The 25,018-nt window shown below is 43.1% G+C and overlaps 1 protein-coding gene across 7 annotated transcripts in view; it reads right to left on the reverse strand.

Annotated features, from left to right (window-relative positions):
• Window positions 1–526: 526 nt before the first annotated feature.
• The window catches only part of ARHGEF10 (Rho guanine nucleotide exchange factor 10), a 93,556-nt gene continuing 69,064 nt past the window's right edge, over window positions 527–25,018 (reverse strand). For all 7 annotated transcript variants that reach the window (XM_083607063.1, XM_083607061.1, XM_083607058.1 and 4 more), the window contains 4 exons: window positions 24,701–24,843; window positions 16,464–16,638; window positions 5,025–5,147; window positions 527–1,554 (listed from right to left, as the gene is read on the reverse strand). In XM_083607063.1, coding sequence (XP_083463189.1) covers window positions 1,034–1,554; window positions 5,025–5,147; window positions 16,464–16,638; window positions 24,701–24,843 — 962 coding nt within the window. In that variant the 3' untranslated portion in view covers window positions 527–1,033. The remainder of the gene's footprint in view (window positions 1,555–5,024; window positions 5,148–16,463; window positions 16,639–24,700; window positions 24,844–25,018) is intronic.

A 25,018-nucleotide genomic window follows, 5' to 3' on the forward strand; every position in this document is an offset into this window, starting at 1 on the left:
ATAGAATGCTTCTTTCCATAGATATTAGGCACCGGGCTTGGCCTGTAGTCATGGCAAATGTACACTTCAATTGATTTCAGCTCAAAGCTTGCATTAATAATGTGCACTTCTAGCAAACATTCATGTATTTGGATAGTGCTGAACTCTGCTACTTTATGGATACATAATCTCATAATTTGTTTTGCTATTTACCCCCCCCCCCCCAATTATTCATGTACAATAAAATGGAGCACATTCTACTGCCAGCAACAGAATATGCTATAAACAAAAGAGCACCAAAACATGAACTACTATTTGTACCTACTAACATCTGTATTCATTTTATTTTCTTCTACCTATTGGCAATGACCAAACAGTTAAAAAAAAAGCAAACAAAAACCCCACACTTAAATAAGTAAAAAGGGTAAACTATGTAGTTTTGTGTCTCAACATTTTCTGCAATTTTTTTTAAATACTGAGTATTAAAATAGTATTAGCTGTTTGCTTCAAAGGATATAAATCTAAATTACTATTTGACTCAATACACTTTTCTTTTGTTTTGGTCTGAATAAATATACTACAAGTTTACCTATGCCCTCTGGAATTAAGCTAGTAAACAAAATGGAAGATTTATATTGCTTTGTACGAAGAAGTTAAGGGAGACCCACTGGTGGAATTCTATTTGATCCTTGCATTTCATTTAGTATTCTCTAGGATAAAACTTTTGAATATAAATAATGGCAAAATTGTTGTTGTTTTTTAAAAAGAAGCAGCTTACACCCCCTATTTCCATTAGAGAGTTTGCATTAAAAACTAAGCATTTTCAACCCAAGGACATCTTATGATATTTTTTAGGACCTTATTCAAGCAAGCAATCTCACCAATTTCAATGCAGCTAGTCATATGTGTGCACACCTTTGCAAAGACTGACACTTGGGCCCAGAACTCATTTTCACGTGACACCAGAAATCTATTTGGATGAAGGTTCATCATGATGAAGACACATTTAGGTCTAAAGCAGACGTTTTTCACAAAATCACAATGTACCGTGATGTTAGATCTTTAATAGTGGAATCTGCCAAACCATCACAGATGAAACCAATTCATCTGGCCGCTGCTGCTTACACTTCTTGTTCACTCTTCTGTGCCCTTGTCCTCCAGAGATAACCAAGACAGATACTGCTTTTCCTTCTTTGGATCGACATTTTCTACTCTGGCTAAGAGAGACTTCTTTCAAAAGCTCATAGACGGCACTCTCCTCGGGCCTGTGCTCAGTTGTGTTTGATCCATGAGACAACGTCAGGGACCCAGAAGATGAAGACAAGTCACTTTTCTGAGCGATCGACCCTACTGAGCCTCCCAGCCAAACAGCACTGTCATTCGGGTTGCTCAGAGAAGAACTAGGTCTCTCATTGTGAACAACGTTCTTTTGGTCCTCATCTTTCAATCCCGAACGAGGACGACTCAGGCTGTGCCTTGATTTGCTTTTGCTTTTGCTTCGTTTGTTGGTCACAGAGGCCATTACAAGGAACTTAACTGGGCCGTTATGTGCATGGTAAGAAACCATTCCTCTTCCTGCAGCCGGGGGAGAAAAACAACAACACCTTCATTTAAAAAAAGAGCAATTCTCATTATCTTGACCTTAATTTCACCAGCCATTCAGTCCTCGGAACAATTTTTTAAATGGTTCTCTGCACATTACAGAACAAAAACCTTGCCAAGTCATAACATTTGCATATTGTTAAGTCAACATGAGTTTGGTGACTACTTACTTTGCAACTGCACAACATTTACTGGGGGGGAACTCAATGTGATGCTCCTGTATCAAATGGTAAAGGTAAAGGGACCCCTGACCATTAGGTCCAGTTGTGACCGACTCTGGGGTTGCGGCGCTCATCTCGCTTTATTGGCCGAGGGAGCCGGCATACAGCTTCCGGGTCATGTGGCCAGCATGACTAAGCCGCTTCTGGCGAACCAGAGCAGCGCACGGAAACGCCGTTTACCTTCCCACAGGAACGGTACCTATTTATCTACTTGCACTATGGCATGCTTTCGAACTGCTAGGTTGGCAGGAGCTGGGACTGGGCAACGGGAGCTCACCCCATCGCAGGGATTCGACCTTCTGATCGGCAAGTCCTAGGCTCTGTGGTTTAACCCACAGCGCCATCCACGTCCCGTATCACATGCTAAACTTACCTAAAATGTTATGGGAGAGAGCTTACTACAGGGAAGAGATATATACAGCTGCTTGCCAATGACGTAGTGTGAGGGGCATAGGGGTGGTTGCCCCAGGGGCGAATCATTAGGGGTGCAAAAATTCAACATCTGGTGCTGCCTCAATACAGCTGTGTACTTCCGTCACTGGGCTCCACTGGAAATGGCTTCTCCATGTGAACCAGGAAGTGACCTCTCCAGACAACAGAGCAGCTCTTTTCTGATCTCTGTGGCTGTGATCTCCTGGCAGTTGAATGTGCATGCGTACTTTGTCCTTTTTCCTCCCACCCATCTACCCTCTCTGCATGGCCTCAGGCACTGGCAACCCATGCTATGCCACTGCTGGTCTTTGCTACCTTCTGTTGGGTCCACCTCTACTCATTGATTCAAGCTGCCTATAAACAGATACTTGCAGGTCTCTTTCCATCTTGCTGAGCAATATGATGACCTTGTGCTCCCAAGTACCTTCTCCCTTCTATCGTTTCCCCCCTTATGTTACCCTGCCTGCCTGATTACCTAGGCCTGGATCTACACATGCAAAAAAATAGTAAAGCAAACAAATGCACAATACCATTTCAGACTGCGGGTGAGCAATACCAGTTTTGAGTACCCCTCCATTTACACACACACACCGCCCTGGGAAACAAAAAACCAGCACACCATAATGGACAAATACCTTTGCCTACTGTGGTCATTTTCCATTTTCAGGGAGGTTTTAGTGTAGGGAAACATAAACAATTGATCATCCGCTGCAGTCCGAAATGGTACAGTCCACTCTGCTACATATATAGGCCAGGGGTTTCCTGCAGTCTTTTGATTGTTCTCCAAAACCTTGCCCTGACTCTCTCCCTAGGTTAAGACCGGTGAACAAGACTAAACCTTCACAGAATCACGGAATGGTAGAGTTGGAAGGGACCCCCGAGGGTCATCTAGTTCAACCCCCTGCAGTGCAAGAATCTCAACACACTGTCCCCCCCCCATCCAGTTTGAAACCGTACCAGACCCTGCCTGGCTTTATGAATATGCCAGCAGTTTTGCTTTTTCTTGTTGCTGCACAAAATGTTTTCAGAAGCAGCCTATTATATATACCGGAGTTACCTTATGATTCTAGAACAAATCAGCAAAACTGAGGACATGCAGAGCTAAAGTTGACGTACAGTTCATGCTTTGTTCTCTGTTTTCACAACAGCATGAGTAAGGGAATCAGCTGACATGTTTTGGTTGGCATTTGCACTATCTTAACATTACTAGCTTTCTCCACAATCTGCTGCCAAAGACCTTTTTTCCAATTAAGCTTAATACTCCACTCTTGTTGCACATATACATATTGTTGCTGGCCTTGCTGAAATAGATAACATATTTTACTGGGGAGGCCAGATGAAAGCTTCAAACACCCAGGATCCTTAAGTGCAGTGACATTTATTCTGTAGAGTGTTCAGCTGTTATAGTTTACTGGAGTAAGAAGAGGGGATTTTAAACCGTAGGGCATTTTTCTTTACTTGTTAACATATGGACTGGCTGCTAAAAGTAATTGACCAGTTATAACAGTAGCGGGGGGGGGGGAGCAAACTGCAAAACATAAAGTATCAATGCATTAGGGTTCAGAATTTTATTTGTATTTCAAAGAATACAATGGCTATTAAGCGCAGCCTTCAAATTCAGCACATCTTACTCATGTGCAGGGACGCGGGTGGCGCTGTGGTCTAAACCACTGAGCGTCTTGGGCTTGCTGATCGGAAGGTCGGCGGTTCGAATCCGCATGGCAGGGTGAGTTCCCGTTGCTCTGTCCCAGCTCCTGCCAACCTAGCAGTTCAAAAGCATACCAGTGCAAGTAGATAAATAGGTACTGCTGCGGTGGGAAAGTAAACTGCATTTCCGTGTGCTCTGGCACTTGTCACGGTCCTCCGTGCGCCAGTAGCAGTTTAGTCATGCTGGCCACATGACCTGGAAAACTGTCTGTGGACAAACGCTGGCTCCCTCAGCCTGAAAGCGAGATGAGCGCCACAACCCCATAGTCGCCTTTGACTGGACTTAACCATCCAGGGGTCCTTTACCTTTACCTTTACCTACTCATGTGCAATTACCAATAGGTACTTGGAGTTTCATATACTGTAGATGTATTTATAGTTTATTTTTACGCCAGATACTCAGTTCAAAAGCTGCTGCAGGAGCCACACAATGTTCTCTAGTGTTTCAGTGTAAGTCGTGCATGCGTGTGAGAACAGCTTCCAAAGCACAGTTATCCAGCATTTCAGATCTAATCTCCATTCAGTCATGAAGGTCATTGGTTGACCTGGGGCTGATCACCTTCCCTCAGTTTTGCCAACTTCACAGGGTTGTTGTGAGGGTAAAATAGGGGAGAACTTGTTGACATGCAGAGGGCTGGGAGGCCAGCTGGCTAGCCCCGGCTGGGCCGTCTCCTTCCAGTCGTCCTGCTGTGAAGACCCATCACCTCTGCTCCAACGTAAATCAATGACCTGGGCTTCAAAGCCAGGGCACACTATCAGCAGATCGAACTGTGCACATAGAATAGGCGTGAGGCTTGTGGAAGCATACTACAACTACAGATTTATTAATCATAAATCAGGACAAAGAAACATGTCGTCTCTCTCTCTCGTTTTCACAGAGAGAATGGGAAAAGCAAAAGCTATACACAAAGGAAGTTCCCAGCAAGCTGTGCTGGAATGTAAACAGACATGTGACATGCAACATTTCTACACATCTGCTCCTTAAGGTGGAATGGAAATTTCAACAGAACTATGCTTGCCACCTTGAGCTCCTTGCAGGAAAACACAGGATATAAAGGTAATAATAATAGTCATTTTACTTACCAGTTACTTTGGGAATTCCTTGCAAACGAGGAACTGGGAGTGCTACTATTATCCCAAGATTTGTCCCAACCAATAACAAGCCATGGCAAACCAGGAGGCTGGTCACAGAAACACGCTGCTGCCCTATAAGATTGAGAAGGTATCGAATTACTCCAAAAGCAAGATATTGCATTTATTTACTTATCTTTTAATTAAAATATATTTAGGCCATCTTTAAGGACAACAGCCCTTCTAAGGTGGGTGAGAAGATAAAGATTACATAGAAGAACACCTTAAAAATGAATAAAACAAACAAGAAAACAATGTATTATAAAATTGAGCTTGCTGTAAACAAAACATTTTTAAAAAACCTGCTTTAATTGTTGTAGACCCTACCTTATACTAACTTTCAAACTTTGTCACAAATGAAGACCTAGCAAGTGTGTGCTCTCTTCTCTTTGTCCAGAACTTCTAGTTCAGACTAAGACTATCCCAACCTAAGCAATCCTTTTTTTTACACCAGATTCATAGGGTTTATTCATTGCACAATGAAGCAATTGTGTAAATGCGTAGTTCACAGTTGTATAATTCTGATGAAGTCCTTTAAAAAAAGGAGATATATCTTTACCCATGCATATTCAGCTACTTTAGAAGATGTATTTTTAAGCCTTTACTTCCTCAACCTGCAAATGTGAAGCAGTGAACCTGTTTTGCACCATATTGTGCAAAACGATTTGTGTGAAACTACATATTTGAGTCTCAAATCTTTTTTAAAGGTAGAACCACACATTTCGTATTGTATTTAAAGGGAAATTACTGGTGCATCACTTAAGGATGGATATCAAAACAATAAAATATTAATGAAAGGGACAATGCTGGCTCTCTCTGGTGCAGAATGCCTGAATGCTCCATCAGAATGGATCAGAGGGGGCAGCCTTGAATGAATCTGAAAAGTCTGCCCTTCTAGCCAAAAGGTGAATGACACTAAGTTGATCACAGCTGGAAAGAAGACAAAAGTGGAAGGCATCTGTCAGGTTGAAGTCATTAGACCTCCCAAATATTGCCAGAAGCTCCAGCCTAGAGTTGTTTTTAAATGCCAAAATAAATAAACACATATTATAATATATTATATCTAATATAATTCTCAAGAAACAAAATACTTACAGTGTTAATGCCTGGTACAACCTGCTCCCCACCCCCCACCACTAAAAAAATCCCCAAACCACACTGAATGGAACCATGCCATTATTTTCTTGGCATGTAAATGCTTATCTAATCACTCAAAGAGGTATGAAGAAGAGGAGGAGGAATTTGGTTTTGATATCCCGCTTTATCACTACCCTAAGGAGTCTCAAAGCAGCTAACATTCTCCTTTCCCTTCCTCCCCCACAACAAACACTCTGTGAGGTGAGTGGGGCTGAGAGACTTCAAAGAAGTGTGACTAGCCCAAGGTCACCCAGCAGCTGCAGGTGGAGGAGCAAGGACGCGAACCCAGTTCACCAGATTATGAGTCTACGGCTCTTAACCACTACACCACACTGGCTTCTAAATATAGGTAATTAGAAACAGTAATGCAGAGGTAGTCTACCGCTCTTAACCACTACACCACACTGGCTCTCAGTGGGTGGGGCAGAGACAGGTGAGATGAAGGAACCTCAGATTGCTTGGGAAGAAATTGGAGGAGGAAGAAAGCTGGGGGAAGGCAGGGAATTTTAGTCCTTGCAACTGCCTCATGGGGCAAGATCTACTGGGAACAGTTGCTGTGCTCACTAGGCCTAAACTGCTCTGTTTTTCTGAATAAAGAGTTAACATCACTGACAGTTTGTCAGTTACTGGTGACTTGCTCCCTATACCAGCCCTGACATAGTGATGGTAGCTAGGATGCCAAACCGTTCGTTTTCAAAGCAAACTTCATAGCTCCTACTTTTACTGCCAGTGAGCTGCTTTGTTATAAAATTAAATGCTACTGCACCTTTTGACCACCTCAAGGAAGCCAAACGATTGTACAAGTGATACTAGGAAATAAATTACCTGGTCACACAATTATTCCGCCAGAGCCATGGCCAAAGTGCTGAATCTGACTGTATTGCATGATAGGATGGGAAAGACTCATGGAGGACAAGGTTCTCAAAGGCTACTACCCAAGACGGCTATGTTCTCCCATCATTGCCAAGTACTGATTGCTGGGGATTCTGCTTATGGGCTTCTCATAGGCTTCTGACCAGCCACTATGAGAAAAGAATGCTGGACTGCATGGGCCTTTGGTCTCATGCAATTGGGCTCTTCTTATGACTTATTAGGGACGCAGGTGGCGCTGTGGGTTAAACCACAGAGCCGAGGACTTGCTGATCAGAAGGTTGGCGGTTTGAATCCCCGCAACGGGGTGAGCTCCCATTTCTCAGTCCCAGCTCCTGCCAACCTAACAGTTTGAAAGCACTTCAAAGTGCAAGTAGATAAATAGGTATCGCTCCAGCGGGAAGGTAAACGGTATTTCCATGCGCTGCTCTGGTTCGCCAGAAGCGACTTAGTCATGCTGGCCACGTGACCCGGAAGCTGTACGCCGGCTCCCTCGCCCAATAAAGTGAGATGTGTGCCGCAACCCCAGTGTCGGCCACAACTGGACCGAATGGTCAGGGGTCCCTTTACCTTTACCTTTTTATGACTTATTAGGGTTGACATGGCAAATGTCTCCCTTACAAAATGGGGCAGAGGATGTGGTGGCTACAAGAAATCCTTGCAGAATGTTTTTGGTGGGAATGAGGTTGCAACAACTACATAGAGAAGTAAAAAAATAAATAATTCCTTCCAGTAGCACCTTAGAGACCAACTAAGTTTGTTATTGGTATGAGCTTTCGTGTGCATTTGTTTCGACTACAGCAGACCAGCGTGGCTACCTACCTGTATCTACACAGAGAAGTGTGAAAGGTGTGCTTTACCAGCTTCCAGTAACAAAACACACACACACACAGAAACCAGTTATACAAAAAATCATCTTTTGGTTGCTTGTCATCTGCCTACAGCGTTTTGAAAATATGTGTGGATATGTTACGCCCTATTGCTAATCTTCAGCACTTTGACAGCATTAACATGATGGAGACAGGGCAAGAACAGAGTCCCAGCATGGCACAACAATGCTTCAGAAATGTCTAACTGCTGGCCTGAGCCACTGAAAAAACATTGTTTCCACATGTGAAGATTGCAAGTGATTATCCAGGAATCTAACATCTTGAATGCAGAAGGAAATAAACAATCAGAGGTGAGGTCAAACGGAAATCCTCTGTTCTTGAAGCAATGGAACAACTGGGAAATGAGGAAACACCTGTTTGGGGATGTGAACTTCTAACACAATATAAAATCATCATAGGATGGTAGATGTGCAACATGATTTGTCTGTACTTCTCCATATTAAGTGCACATGGTCAGAGAGTGAGAAGCTTTTCAAATTATCGTTCTATTTGCATTTCTCAAAAATGGTTCCTGATCAATTCAGTTTATGATCATCAACAGCTCAAAATGAGCTCCCTTTGGGATAAATTTATCCAACACAGGACTCGGGCAATTAATAATTGTTGTAAAACTCAACCCTACAACAAATTATTCATGTTACATTGCATCAAATAATGGAGCTTATATCAAGAGGATAAGAATGTAAATTTTTACTCAGCAGGTCCATTAACATAAAGGTGGACATGGGCACAACTATGCACATACACAATCTCAATTTGGAATTTTGAAAAACTGGGCCATCCTTTCACTTAGAGCTATATAAAAAGCACACTTTCCAAATGAGACTCTTTGCTCCTATAATTTATACAAATAAACTGAACGCTAATCAATTATTCAAAGTGCTTCACATGCATCATCTCAGTAACCCTTTACAATACCAGATCTGCAACAAGAATCCTTACAGACAACCAGAACTGCAGAAATGTCAACAATGAAATTGACAAAAATCTGAACCCAATGCACTGCGTAAGCTACTGTGCTGCATCACCTGGCATGCCATTTATTGACACCTAGGTTTAAAGTCTCCTTCGTGGATCACTGCCTTGTCGTGTATAGTTAAAGCTATGGTTTACCCAGTAGTGATGTATGGAAGTGAGAGCTGGACCATAAAGAAGGCTGATCGCCAAAGAATTTATGCTTTTGAATTATGGTGATGGAGGAGACTCTTGAGAGTCCCATGGACTGCAAGAAGATCAAACCTATCCATTCTTAAGGAAATCAGCCCTGAGTGCTCACTGGAAGGACAGATCCTGAAGCTGAGGCTCCAATGCTTTGGCCACCTCATGAGAAGAGAAGACTCCCTGGAAAAGACCCTGGTGTTGCGAAAGATGGGGTGCACAGGGAGTAGGGGACGACAGAGGACGAGATGGTTGGACAGTGTTCTTGAAGCTACCAACATGAGTTTGACCAAACTGCGGAACGTAGTGGAAATCAGGAGTGCCTGGCATGCTCTGGTCCATGGGGTCACGAAGAGTCGGACACGACTAAACGACTAAACAACAACAACAACAACAACAACAACAACAAAGGTTTAAAGTTGAACTTTTCCTTCAGTGATAATCTTAGAGAGCACAGTATCAGCCTACTTCCAAAAAGTATTTGAAGGACAATCTTTGGGCACTTCCAAATTGTCTGTTCTTGTTGTTTGATTCTTCTCACTGAAGGAAACTCTTGGACTTAGCCTACATGTCTGTACGTTTCATACCTGTCCAAAATCCACCCTCCTATTTAGTCATTCTTCCATTAATGAAGGCATTTTTAATCTTCTGGCAGAGTTAGGACCTATTGCAATGATGTTTTTGTTGCACTACTCTCCCTTTACTGAGGAAATGGTACACTTTCCTGTCCCCCTTCAGTTTGCAGGAAACACATGTCACACAACAAGGTAAATAATGGAAATTGCTTTGTTACCTAGCTAAGCTGTCATCAGTTGTTAAAGGAACACATCAAGAATTTCTTCAGTCAGCGGAATTGTTCTGAAAGGATTATGTTTTATGAAATCCCATGTAAGCACTGGGGGAAATGTTAGCTTCAGGATATGACATAATGAATAAAAATACCATTTACTGAATAAAAAAAAAATACATTGAAATGTAAAAAGCCCAGAGTTCATGGCAACATGGGCTTTATAACAAAATTCCTATGATTAAACTTGGGCTGTTCAGATCAGTGCAACAGGCATGAGTGAAAAGGAGTAAGATTTACTGTTTCAAAAACTATAGTTAAGCATCCCTGATTCTTCTGAATATCTTAAAACTCCACACTGGTGCACCTTGCTATCTGCAGCTCAGCTGAGGATAAATGGCAGCTCAAACTAAAATTCATGAAATTGTTCCAGTTATTCAAGGAGAAATGGGGTAGGGTTGTCGAGTTATATGTAAAATTATGTCAACTCAAGAGCACTAGAGCCCAAGGAATTGTCCGAAAGAAAATGATGATTCTGTGGTATGGCTGGAGTTAAGCAGGTCTCACCCTGTAAATTGCCTGGCTGAGAAGCCACCTGGAATCCATTTGTAAGCCAGTGTGTAATTATTTGAAGGAAGAGCAAGGGCACAGGTGTGATGAATAAAGAAACTCAAGTATACCACGGCCAGGTTTACGTGACTGCGTGCCCCCTTCCTTTGGTGTTTCCCCAAGAGAGTAGTAAGAATCTGTTACAGTTTAAGGATCTCTTGCTTTAGAGCTTTAGTTTAGAGGAAATTAGGCAGAAAGGAGGTTCTAACCCACCATTCACCCTGTTGCACAAAAGCAAAACGAAGCTGTATAGGTTATTTTAAAATTTTCCATTCACTCATTTAGATGCTAAAAGCCATCACACTCCACCCCTGGCACAGGTTTGCTTTTGCCAGATGCTACCTCCAGGAAATATTCTCCCCCTGCAGAGCAACAGGCATTTACGACAATACAAAACTAAGCTCACAGACATTGCCGCTGCATGTTTCTCTCACAATATAGGAAGATATTGGTGACACGTTTACAGCTATAATTTTTAGCCTGTTGGCTACACTAGCTGGAGGTTTACAAATATATTACTAAACAGATAATCTGATGAGCACAGTGTCTTCCAAACTTGGGTCTCCAGCTGTTTTTGGACTACAATTCCCTTCATCCCTAGCTAGCAAGATCAGCGGTCAGGGATGATAGGAACTGTAGTCCAAAAACAGCTGGAGACCCAAGTTCGTGAAACACTGTGCTAGTGAAACAGAGCATGCCGCCACTTGCACAGAGTGCTAAACTAACCTGATGAGGCAACTGTTTGCCCTGCTCACATAGAAACACAGGGACGGAGTGGGTTCTCAAATTTTCAGTGAAAATGAACATGCCAGTAGGAGAGAGCAAAATCTACCATCTCCCTCAACCTTCCTGCAGTAGCCTTGTTGCTTTAGGTCAAGGGTGGTTTATTCTGAGGCCCTCCAGATGTTGTTGGATTAACTGCTACCACCTGTTGCTGATGGGAATTGTATGTCCAACAACATCCGGAGGGCCTCAAGATTAGCCACCCCTTGCTTCAAACAGTTCCTTCTCGCCCCAGTTCAGATACTGGAAAGGAGTCCAGTTCAGAGGAAATTGGTCAAAGCAACATAGCAAAGCAGAGTAAAGTGGGAGAGGGAAGAAGAGTTGGCTCTCCTTTCCCTAGTGCTCCTTTGAATGCCAAAATTGTAAAATCAAATCTCCTTTCTATATGAACAGGAAAGGCATGTGGATAAAACGAATGCAAGTATCACATTAGGAGCAATGCGCGTACTTAAGATTACTTTGAAGCACCTGTTTTGCGTTATTGACCCTGCTCAGGCATTCAGAGGGAGAAGCGACTGACCAAACCGGAACGACTAAGTTTATTTTAACATGGGTTCTCACCTAAAAATACAAAGCTGGATCTTCTTAATCCCGTCAGACATCCCCTATAGAGTAGGAGTGGGAAGTGCCAGGCCCAAGGCCTCTCCATCTTGGCTTTTGGGACTCTTCCCCAGGCCACACACCACACTGCCCTCACCAGCTGTCCTTTGTTTCCTTCCTGGAGTGTTTTTGCCTGGCTGGAACATGGCCTTGAACTGCACTAATGACTTTTGTTTGTTTGTTTGTTTGATTGATTGATTTAATGAATAATAATTTATTTGTACCCCACCCATCTGGCTGGGTTTCCCCAGCCACTCTGGACGGCTTCCAGCAAAATATATTAAAATACAATAATTGAACAAATATTAAAAGCTTCCCTAAACAGGGCTGCCTTCAGATGTCTTCTAAAAGTCAGGTAGTTGTTTATTTCTTTGACATCTGATGGGAGGGCGTTCCACAGGGCGGGTGCCACTACCAAGAAGGCCCTCTGCTTGGTTCCCTGTAACTTCGCATCGCGCAGTGAGGGAACTGCCAGAAGGCCCTTGGCGCTGGACCTCAGTGTCCAGGCAGAAAAACTGGGTTTTCTGCGGTGATGTGTAGGAACCTATGGAGGAATGAGGTTTCCTATACAAAAGGCAAGAATCACATTGACTGCTCCTCCAACTTTTGCTTCTAGACATGCCCACCAGTGGTATGAAGCCTCCCAGAAGAGAATAATGCAAAGGGTTTCCCCACACCCCTTTATAGAAGGTTTAAACTCTTTGGAAGAATTGAGAGAAATCTTGCTGCTTTTTAATACAGACTACAACTATAGTAAAAGCTATGGTTTTCCCAGTAATGATGTATGGAAGTGAGAGCTGGACCGTAAAGAAGGCTGATCACCGAAGAATTGATGCTTTTGAATTATGGTGCTGGAGGAGACTCTTGAGAGTCCCATGGACTGCAAGAAGAACAAACCTATCCATTCTGAAGGAAATCAGCCCTGAGTGCTCACTGGAAGGACAGATCCTGAAGCTGAGGCTCCAATACTTTGGCCACCTCGTGAGAAGAGAAGACTCCCTGGAAAAGACCCTGATGTTGGGAAAGATGGAGGGCACAAGGAGAAGGGACGACAGAGGACGAGATGGTTGGATAGTGTTCTCGAAGCTACCAGCATGAGTTTGACCAAACTGCGGGAGGCAGTGGAAGACAGGAGTGCCTGGCGTGCTCTGGTCCATGGGGTCACGAAGAGTCGGACATGACTAAACAACAACAACACAACTATAGAAGATGAGTATCACCGCTAAATCTTACCGTTCCAACACATAACAGCCATCTATTTCTCAAAGTGAGCAATATACATTTATAACACTAGCCTGTTAATAGGATGGGTAGTTTTTTCCCTCCCCATCCCTGCAAGATGAGGCTATAGGAGAAATCCGATTTCTGCACTGTTCTAGCGCAGGAATTTTTTAAGTGCGGTCCATGACACATACATGTCAAGCAGTGCCCGCCTGCTGCTACCTAGCAACAGCTTCCCTCCCCTCTGGGTGTTCAGTACAGCAACAGAGTATTGAAGGAACAAGAGTTTTAATTTAGAAGCCTTTCAGGCAGACTTTAATATGATGGTCGTAATATAAGGGGATGTGGGACCCATAAAAGAAAAATGGAATATCGGCCTGCAATATAGGAGGTGTTTTTTTTAATTAAAAACAAAAAAAGGTGTGCTACTAGAAAAACCATTTCAGTTCAGAAAGCTGGAGGGGCACAATTAAGAGGCCTTGTTTTCAGCCTGTTTCTTTCTTTGCCCCCTTTCCTCAAGGTAAGTTATAACCAACAAGCCCATTAATGGCACAATGATTATTTCAGATATAAATTGTCTAAAGTAAAAGAGAAGGAATATGAAAATGAATCACCAGGCAGCTGGTTATTTTGGGATTATAGTGTTGCTACAGTCTGACTCAAAGTATTGATTTATCCTGACATCAGTTTTGTGCCCCCCACCCCCAAAATATTTTCTGTAAATTCTTTAAAAGGATTTCGTTCTCAGTTTTCCTTCCGCACTTTCATTTTCAGCATGAAACTCTCTGTGTGTTTGCGAATACACGCACATCATTATCCTGTTGCTTTATGAAATTGATCTTCTGCTAAAGTAGTCCCAGTCATAACTCAGCATTAGCAAATAAAACATTATGTACAAAAATATCATGTACATAGGATCCCTGACAGAGCAATAAACGCCGATGCAAAAAAGCGATACCCAGTGCACTCATTTTAAATGTTAAAATGATTCCTTTTCTCAAGTATAACACATTTGTCTCAAGCATCAATCACAATTCTAAGAACTCTATTGAAACTTTGGCTGTTCGCTTATAAGGACAGGAAAAATTCTTCAGATAAAATAAAAGCAGCTGAAATGACACCAGGGCACACACACACATATATAATTAACTCAAGCTCTTCAACAGAAAAGCACAGTTTACATCATCTTGTTTTATTTCCATGGCAATTGCAGCTAAGACTAAATATTTTCCAGTTAGCTTTTTCTCCCTCCATTAAAAACACACAAAATAGTTACTACCAAGCGTAGAAGGGGGGGAAGGGGGGGAATACAGATTGCCCCTAACACTACAAAACATTGATTCTTTTTCCACAATGGTAGCAAACTGAATGGAAACCCTTTCTGAACTCAGGACAAGCTTATGTGTGAGTATGAAACAAAGTTAGACATGGCTATTAGAAAAACTGGGGGTGGACACCAAACATAGCTTTATTAAACTCAAAACACAGGGCACTTTTGGAGCTAATAAAACTGTAGGTGAGACAGAAGGGCTGGCAGTGGATGGGGATATTTTACTATATTTGAGACTAGTTAAGAGCAAAATCCACACCCAACTCCCTACTACCTACTCTCACGTTTACAGGAAAAGGACACACTCAGGAATTGTTTTGAAAATGTCTGTCTGTTTCCAGATCATTCTATTTATATATCTCCCACCTTCCTCCCATGGCAGGATTTAGGGTTTCTCACAGCATAAATTAAAATGGATACAACTAAAACACACAATATAAATAGAAATATTAAAAAATCAATTAAAGAAGTAACCCTATTAAAAACAACACCTTGTTGTTGTTTAGTCATCTTAGTCGTGTTCGACTCTCCGTGATGCCATGAACCAGAGCATGTGTTGGAAACTCTCACTTTCTTCTCAAAGCTTCTCCTTTTTCATGTCCATGGAGTTTTCTTGGCAAAATACTGGAGTGGTTTGCCAGTTCCTTCTCCAGGTGGATCACATTTAGTCTAAACTCTCGGCTATAACCTGTCTTCCCCTAAAGATTGAGTTTTGTTAAAAGGGGTAAGGGGAAGGGCCATAACCATCTAACAATCATAAATTGGGCGTAGTAGAGATGCAGGTGGCATTGTGGTCTAAACCACTGAGCCTCTTGCGCTTGCCGACTGGAAGGTTGGCGGTTCGAATCCCCGCGATGGAGTGAGCTCCCATTGCTCTGTCCCAGCTTCTGCCAACCTAGCAGTCCGAAAGCACGCCAATGCGAGTAGATAAATAGGTACAGTGGTACCTCGGGTTACAGATGCTTCAGGTTACAGATGCTTCAGGTTACAAACTCCGCTAACCCAGAAATAGTACCTCGGGTTAAGAAGTTTGCTTCAGGATGAGAACAGAAATCGTGCAGTGGCGCGGCGGCAGCGGAAAGCCCCATTAGCTAAAGTGGTGCCTCAGGTTAAGAAACAGACCTCCAGAACAAATTAAGTTCTTAACCCGAGGTACCACTGTACTGGTGTGGCTGGGAAGGTAAACAGCATTTCCGTGCGCTCTGGCTTCCATCCCGGTGTTCCATTGTGCCAGAAGCGGTTTAGTCATGCTGGCCACATGACCCAGAAAGCTGTCTGTGGACAAACACTGGCTCCCTCAGCCTGAAAGCGGAGCTGAGTGCTACAGCCCAAAGTTGAATTTGGCTGGACTTAACTGTCCAGGGATCCTTTACCTTTACCTTAAAGTGCTTAGTAACCACATTTTGGGCTAAGATATTGGGGTGACTTCTTCTACAGCTTGCTTCATAGTTATAGGCACATCTTAAATATAAGCAATTGCTTAAAAACAAGTATAACAGTGTCCAGGCAGACATAAAAATGGCTTTTCATCTTCAAATACCAACTTTGAAGCTGTGCACATTTTAAAAAAAAAAAAAAAAAAGCTATGCAAGATACAGTGGTACCTCGGGTTACAGATGATTCAGGTTACAGACTCCGCTAACCCAGAAATAGTACCTCGGGTTAAGAACTTTGCTTCAGGATGAGAACAGAAATTGCGCGGCAGTGGCGCGGCAGCAGCGAGAGGCCCCATTAGCTAAAGTGGTGCTTCAGGTTAAGAACAGTTTCAGGTTAAGAACGGACCTCCAGAACGAATTAAGTTCTTAACCCGAGGTACCACTGTTTGGACAGAAATCTGGAATACTATGCAATTATGTTTACCCCCCCCCAAAAAAAAGTTACTTACATATTTTGATTATGCAAATTTCCTATTTAGCTGCCATGCCTGTGAAGCACTGGAAGACTCAAAAAGTTCCACAACCTGAACAAAGCGGACACCCTTAAATAAATGTTTATAAGACTGGTACCTGACAACATATTGTGAACCAGGGTAGCGACATTCACATCTTGGAGATGCTTAAGGGTTTCGGTGTGGAAAAGGCGAAGCGTAGATCCCGATGTGAAGGCAATCCAGATCCCAACTCCTGCGACAGCCATATGAGAAATCACCATCCCTTCCTCTTGATGGGCTTCAAAGTGGCACTGAGTAATAGACAGAAGTAACTCAAAATAACATAGCAGAACAAAAACACCTGCAATCTACAGTTCTCATTGATGATGATTAGCCTGCTCTTCACCCTAAAGTTCCAGGGCAGGTTATCATAATGAAAACAATTAAAGGTTGGTTGTTTTCTCAGGGCAAACCAGGTACCCACTGTAAGCTGTGTCAAGAATTAAACTCTCTCTCTTGTTCCCACAACATACATGTATGGATGGAAAACTCATGATCATCAGGAAACTCCAAATGCTGTATTTTATTGAAACTGTATTTTAACACTGGGATTCAGATGTTCCTATTATAGAAGAAAAACAACAGCACCCAACTCCAAAATACAAGGGTGTGTCCTAAGGTGTCACTCTGTTGACAGTAAGGCTACTGTCAGCAGAGCAGCAAATTTCAAAACTTTTTCCTTCCTCTTGGTGTCTTTGCAAGTTCCTTAAATAAGCACTGGAAGGTCCTCAAATCCTCCCCTGCGAGCAGGATTTTTTGGGCAGTAGGGGGCGGCGGATTTGAGAGGGGTGCCAAAAACCGCTTGCCTCCCTGTTCGATTGGCAGAAGCCTTGTCACCAGCTGAGCGACACAGCTACAACCCACAGAACATATCAATCACCAAACTCAACAATAGAAGGAAAAGAGTAATCAAGAAAAAAAAGTAGGTCTTCAAGGAGTGGGTCTTGTCAGAGAATAGTTGGTAATGTGTCCCAGAGCGATGGGGCCTTTACAGAATAGGTCTTCTCCTTTACACCCACAACAACTGACTGTTGTTCACCCTGGCATTCAAAAATCCAGATTTCCTCAAAATTTAACCAGAGTGGAACCAATTGGATGATAGAATCCTGGAACAATGATGGATCTGAACTCTGTTCACCCTAGGGATTTTAACAAGTTATAGTGAGAATAGTCTTGTTCCATTAAACTTCACAGATTTCAGCCCACCCTAGACAAGGAATGTCGACATATTGGTTCAAATATCTGCATGTAATATGTTCTATTTGAAGATATTCTGAACTCATTCAGATAAGCAAAATAGCTTATGTTGCAGATGCCTCTTGATAAAAGGATAAATTGTGACAGTTCCAGTTATATTATTCTGCAAAAACACAGTTCTGAATCCTCTCCTTCAAATATATGGGAACAGATGGCATTACTCAAGGAAAGAACAAGACCGGGAAGGGGGGAGAGGAGGGAATATATGGCCAAGAAAGATTGTGTTAATTTTGTCAAATCAATTGACTCACATCAATCATGAGAAAGTTCAGTTCAGGCAGGATCCACAATATTCTGTTTTTAAATCTAAAGTTACGAAAGGCAATTATTAACAGCATTTTTTTTTAACTGAACTCTGAGTTAAAAGGTGGGTGAAAAATTGAGCTGTACAGGAAAAAATACAAATGATATTAGGAATAAATCAAATCTTTCCAAGTGGGTTATTTGAGGATCATTGGTTGCTGTGATACATATCATTACAGTGGTGCCTCGCAGGACGAAATTAATTCGTTCCACGAGTCTTTTCGTCTTGCGATGTTTTTCGTCTTGCGAAGTACGGTTCGTCGCAACTGCGCCTCTTCAAGCGGCTTTAAGAAAAAAGCGAACAAACTCGCAAGACGTTTTCGTCTTGTGAAGCAAGCCCATAGGGGAAATCGTCTTGCGAAGCAACGCAAAAACCGAAAAACCCTTTCGTCTTGCACGTTTTTCGTCTTGCGAGGCATTCGTCTTGCGGGGCACCACTGTATGTGACACCATGCAGCACCATTGCTTTCTTTATGATTAAGATATATTAGAGAACATTATGAATATTAGTAATTTCAAAGCTGATTTTCCAGTGGGAGGAGGAGGAAAGAAGTTGCTAGGTGCCTCTTTGAAAAGAAGATAAAAATACTCAGAAGAGAATCAAGTAAATGCAACACTAATTTAAAAGTTTTATATCACTTGCATGCTGTGCTTCATAGGTTTTTAAAAAGTAACAGCCGTGAAACTGATCAAAATAAAATGGGAACGCATAAATAAAACTCAAAGCCAAGTAGGCTGTTTTTACTAACACATTAAATCTGCAATCTTACACACTTGGAAGTCCCACTGAACTCGGTGCTATTTAGAGTGCATTCCCTACGCATATCTACTGAGAAATAAGTACTGACAAACTCAAAAGTACACACACAAAACACTAACTATGAAAGCAGCTTAAAGTAGACATTGAAAGTAGGCATTGAAAATATATTTATTTTAAAGGGTGCAATGTACTTTTCCTATACTCAGAGCAGATTCCTTCAAAACATTAACTCAAGATAAGACGTATTAACGCAAAATAAGCAATGAAAAACCTGCAAATGCAAATCAAAGAATTAAAACCCAACAATCAAGCGCCCTTAGAAATAGGAAGATTTTATATTGTACGCAGAAGGAAGCAGCTGTGGGCTCACCGAGAAGAGTACTGTTATTGCTCCAATGCTGTAGAGCTAAGCCCTGTTCCTTGCACCTGGTGCCCTCCTGTTGCAGAGCAAGACTGTCAATTAAACAGTGATTGATCATACAGAGAACATGGGTCTCCAAGGTGTGTGCATGTTTCAGGCCTTGAGGTGTTTAAAAAATTAAGCACCAGTTGCTTCTATGTGGCCCAGAAGCTGACAGGCAGCTAGTGCAATTGCTGCAAAGTAGGTTTAATGCATTCCTACCTCACAGTATCTCTCAGGAGGCAGATAACTGTGGGAATATTAACCTATTTCCTAGGTTATCATTAGCACACGTTTATTGAAAGGAACTGTGCTATTTGGAAAAAAAGATGTCAATATTTTAAAAAAGAAGTTACCCTTTCCCAAATAGTATAGGATGACGTGCACCATTTCAGCTATGCATACCATTCAGACCAGAGTTCCAAAGACCTTTTAAAAGCAATTCACCAGTTCATACAGTACAACATAAAAAATAGCACATGCACATCAACAAATAGTGCTACTAAGGCAGAAAGAGACAGTGCTGAACACCATCTCTCAGTTGGTACCATTCTTGAATCCAAGCGGCCGCAGAAACTAACAGCCAGTTTCCAGGATTTATACCTAAAGAGTATCATTACTACATTACCAAATAGTCATCATTTAAAAACAAAAAACAAAACAAAACAGCAACTAACTAGAAGCTGTGCCAAAAGCACCGACTGGAGAAAGAATGGGTATCCCCTTGAAGGCCAGCCTTGCAGATTAGTGTCAGTCACCCAACCTCTTCCCAGTCTCTCTCTCTTCCATTTTGCCATTACTTCTGTGTGTGAAGTTGTACTCTTTTCCTCCTTTCAGAGCAAAGACACCCAAAGCTACCATAGTGCCCTATTGTTTCCTCTGCCAGGGGAGAAACAACAAGAAGTGCAATTCAGTACAGTGGTGCCTTGGTTTGCAACTGTTTTGGATTACAACCACGTCAAACCCGGAAGTGCGTGCCCCTTATTTTGGATTGTTGTTGTTGTTTAGTCATTTAGTCATGTCCGACTCTTCGTGACCCCATGGACCAGAGCACGCCAGGCACTCCTGTCTTCCACTGCCTCCTGCAGTTTGGTCAAACTCATGCTGGTAGCTTTGAGAACACTGTCCAACCATCTCGTCCTCTGTCGTTCCCTTCTCCTTGTGCCCTCCATCTTTCCCAACATCAGGGTCTTTTCCAGGGAGTCTTCTCTTCTCATGAGGTGGCCAAAGTATTGGAGCCTCAGCTTCAGGATCTGTCCTTCCAGTGAGCACTCAGAGTGAGCACTTAGAACTGATTTCCTAATTTTTTTTTGGAGGCCCCACTGGCAAAAGCTCGCCTTGGGTTACAACCTGTTTTGGTTTACAACCGGACCTCCAGAATGGATTATGGTTGTAAACCAATGTACCACTGTACTATGGTTTGCTACCCATTGGGATTCGTAGAATCATAGATCTGAAATAGATCGCGAGAGCCATCCAGCCCAGTCTCCTGTAATGCACAAATCTTTTGCCAAGCATGGGGCTCAAATCCACAACCCTGAGGTTATGAGTCTCATGCTCTAGTGATGGTCCTCTTCCAGAAGAGAAACATGAGAACATGCACAGGTTCAGCAATTGCCCTCCAACCATTTCCCCATCTCTCTAATGGGGGGGGGGGGAATAAAATGCATTGCAGTCGTTCCTGCTCTCAGCAAAATGAATCCAGCCTAGCATTCTTCCGGTGGTCTCAGCAATCCATTGCATCTTCAATTTCCTCCTCTCCAAAGGAGGCCTGTATTTCTTTTCTCAAGCTCCAACTCTATGGCAACGCTAGATCTCCATCACACATTTTTCGGAGTCACAGCCAAATCTTTCAACACAGTGGTGCCTGCGATGGCCCACCACTGTTACAGCAGCACATCACATAGTTTGCATCTCTCTCTCTCTCTCTCCCACACACACTTACCCCCAGTACAAACTCTTTTGTGATTCAGGCCCAAAGAGCTGTGCCAAAAACTGAACTGTGCTTTCTCAGGCATAGCAAGTTCTGTATAATGGGCACCATTGTTCAGGAGAAGTGACTGACTTTTAACTACTCGGGAGAAAGAGAGAAAGAGCAGCATTTAGGCAGCCTACCAAGGAACACAGGGTATTTCTTGTTTATCTAGCGCGTTTCAGATGGCTTTGTTTGTTTTTAAAATGAAGTTGTCATGTATTTCATCCACACACAAAAAACACTGAACAGTAGGATTGTTTTACATCTCCGCCGGGGCACTTTTCTCCCCTGAACGCTGAAAGGAAGATCCATTTCACGAACACTGAGCTTTCTGTGCACAAGACACCTACGAGATGGGACCTGAGACAATTCTGAAGTAGCAGCTTGTTAAGCTGGAAAGCAGCCTTGCCAAACATGCATGAGAGGCAAGTAATCAAAGGCACCCTAAAACCCAATAATGCTTTTGTGAAATCCGCTAGTTATTAAGCAACTCTCTTTTGCGGCAGCTAGCCTGGTGACTGGGAGTGTCCGTCGAGACCACATAACATCCGTCCTGAAAGACCTTCATTGGCTCCCAGTATGTTTCTGAACACAATTCAAAGTGTTGGTGCTGACCTTTAAAGCCCTAAATGGCCTCAGCCCAGTATACCTGAAGGAGAGACTCCACCCCCCTCATTCAGCCCAGACACTGAGGTCCAGCTCTGAGGGCCTTCTGGCGATTGCCCACTGCAAGAAGTGAGGTTGCAGGGAACCAGGCAGAGGGCCTTCTCGGTAGCAGTGCCCGCCCTGTGGAACGCCCTCCCATCAGATGTCAAGGACATAAACAACTATTTGACTTTTAGAAGACATCTGAAGGGAAGTTTTTAATGTCTGATGTTTTATCGTGTTTTTAATATTCTGTTGGGAGCCCCCTAGAGTGGCTGGGGAAACCCAGCCAGATGGGCGGGGTATAAATATTATTATTATTAATAGTATTATTATTATATCACCATCATCATCTTTTGGAAGGGCAAACACTTCACAATTGATGGAATTTCAATAAAGCAACAGTAAAGGTAAAGGTAAAGGTAAAGGTAAAGGGACCCCTGACCATTAGGTCCATTCATGACAGACCCTGGGGTTGCGGCGCTAATCTCGCTTTATTGGCCGAGGGAGCTGGCGTACAGCTTCCAGGTCATGTGGCCTGCATGACTAAGCCGCTTCTGGCGAACCAGAGCAGCGCACGGAAACGCCGTTTACCTTCCCACCGGAGTGGTACCTATTTATCTACTTACACTTTGACGTGCTTTCGAACTGCTAGGTTGGCAGGAGCAGGGACCGAGCAACGGGAGCTCACCCTGTCGCAGGGATTTGAACCGCCGACCTTCTGATCGGCAAGTCCTAGGCTCTGTGGTTTAACCTACAGTGCCACCTGCATCCCCTAAAGCAACAGTAGTAGCACCCTAATTCTATGCACTGCTCTGGTTGCATAGCAACATCTAGGAATAAGTCCTGGACTCCTGTTCTGGCTAGGGCTCTACCATAACTTCTAGATTGACATTGGGAGCTGGTACTGGTGAAGGTTCTGTAGCAATCACAAAAATGGAGGTGGATGTTTGCCCTGTCCGAGAAACAGCAAAGTGTTATCATGTTCAGGGCAGCTGGGCTTGCTTCTTCCTACTCCAGCCAGAACATTTGTGTCCATGCTTTCTTATGAGCCACCCTTGCAAGCTCATTTGAATTACTGTGTCTTTGTTTGCAGAAAAGAAAAATGAGGATTCCCTCTCTTGCCAAGGATAGTCCTTACGAGAGCTACAACATACTGGGTTGGGGTAGGGTGACCAGAACTGCAATTGCTAAATAAAACACATAGACACACACATTATAACCATGATGTTATAGACTGGCATGCAGCTTCCAAGAGAGGTTAGACCAAAAACGTTCAGCTTGTGATGAGGCTTCCAAGTGTCCTAAACGCACAGCAAGGAACGAACAATGGGTAGCAAGCCACAGAGATGGCTCTGCATCTCGACTTGTTCTTTTGCCTTGAAAATATTTAACATATGAGAAAGACATTAAGCAGCATTTATTATGGACAGAGAGTGGCTGAGCTGCAGACCGGGAAGGCAGTCTTTTGTCAATATTATTAACTGGCAATTGATCTTGGGTGTGCATGTTGTTAAGAGCAATGCGTGCCATATTTGATTGATGGGTGCTTTGGCATCAGGCAAGGATGCTGGCACCTGAAGTGGTCTGGTGAATGGAAAGGGTTAGCAGCTCACAGAGAGGTAGGCAGCCGAGGACAGCAGTTGTCAGTCTCAATCGACTTCTGCTTTACATACCGTATTTTTTGCTCTATAAGATGCCCTTTCCCCCTCCTAAAAGGTATGGGGAAATGTGTGTGCGTCTTATGGAGTGAATGCAGGCTGTGCAGCTATCGCTGAAGCCAGGAGAGCAAGAGGGATCGGTGCGCACTGATTCCTCTCGCTCTCCTGGCTTCAGTGAAAGCCGCACGAAGCCTCTTCAGGGCAACGGGAGGAACGCTCCCCCTGCCGTGAAAAGGCTTGGCACGGCTATCCCAGAAGCCAGAACAGCAAGAGGGATCGCTGCTTTTGCTGCGCACCGATCCCTCTTGCTGTTCTGACTTCGCTTTGCTGCAGAGGCGCTGCACAGCTTTCCCTCTCCGTGCAGCGCCCCTTCAGCAAAGCAGGAGGAGAAACGGAGCCCCTTTCATTTCTCCTCCCTCTTTGCTGGAGAGGCGCTGCACAGAGAGGGAGAGAATATTTTTCCCCCTTTTTCTCCTCCTCTAAAACTAGGTGCGTCTTATGGTCGGGTGCGTCTTATAGAGCGAAAAATATGTAATTTTCTTCGCTATTCTCAAGAGTGCTGGGCTGAGGCCACAGTTGGGTTCTGGACCTCTAGCCACAATACTCTTTGTATATTAATAATATTGTCCCCCTGTTCTTCCCAACACCCTGCAAGTATGATTGAAGCTTGAATTTTTTAATGTTAAGACAGAAGGGACAGCATACACATGTCAAGTAGTTTTAATGCCAAAAGAGCTGTATCTAAAACTGTCAGGGGGGAGGAAGAGTAGAGATTTCTACTGGATTTGAAGTTGTTTGAAAAACAGGCCATAGCTTTGCTTTAAAAAAAAGCCCTGAGGTATCTGATGGCCGGGGTAGAGGGTGAGTTCTCCAAAGCAGGGCTATGGTTTGGCAAAGACAACAGAGGTACCAAATACAAAGGTGACAAACTGTGGAGAGGCCACTAACAAAAAGTTAATGGCTAGTGCTTCATCCACACTCAGCGGGTGAGAAGTGCAAAATTCAAAGAAGGATAGACATGGGAGCCGTACTGTAATCATGGATGGTTCATGTCTTTGTTCCCTAAGTGTTTATACTGTTGTCAGGAGGAAAAGCAAGCATAATAAGCTTTCTGCTTGGACACCCTTAAAGCGCAATGACGCATTTATAGCCTGAGCTATGATGAGGTGAGAACAAACCAGATCGCCATATTTTCTGCAGGTGTTAAGCTGACCTGAAATGAAATGTACACAGTTCATGTAGAAAACAGGGCTATATGAAACATTTTTTTAAAAAAGGCATAATTGGAAGGGTTTTGCTTTTTTTTTTTTACCTCTACAGTATGAGTTTCGGTACTGATTATAAAAATTTGTCCGCCAGAAGCAGCCCAGATGGTTTCTTCCATGACAAGGAGACTTCTTACTGGAAGGACACCTAACTTGACTACTTTCTGAGGTTCTGAGTTCCAACTTCCATCTTTAGAAAGAAGAGACAAGAGAGAGAGACAAAAACGGCTGTCAATGGATGCTCAGGGAGATCATGAGACAATCTATTTTCATATCTAATATGATGCAGTCCTCCTTGCCCAGAATGCATTCTATTCTTTTCTTTCCCCTGTCCTGCTGTAGCCTCTATTCAAATGAGTTTTGTG

This window comes from Podarcis filfolensis (assembly GCF_964270895.1).
Source record: "Podarcis filfolensis genome assembly, chromosome: 3".
Taxonomy (NCBI): domain Eukaryota; kingdom Metazoa; phylum Chordata; class Lepidosauria; order Squamata; family Lacertidae; genus Podarcis; species Podarcis filfolensis.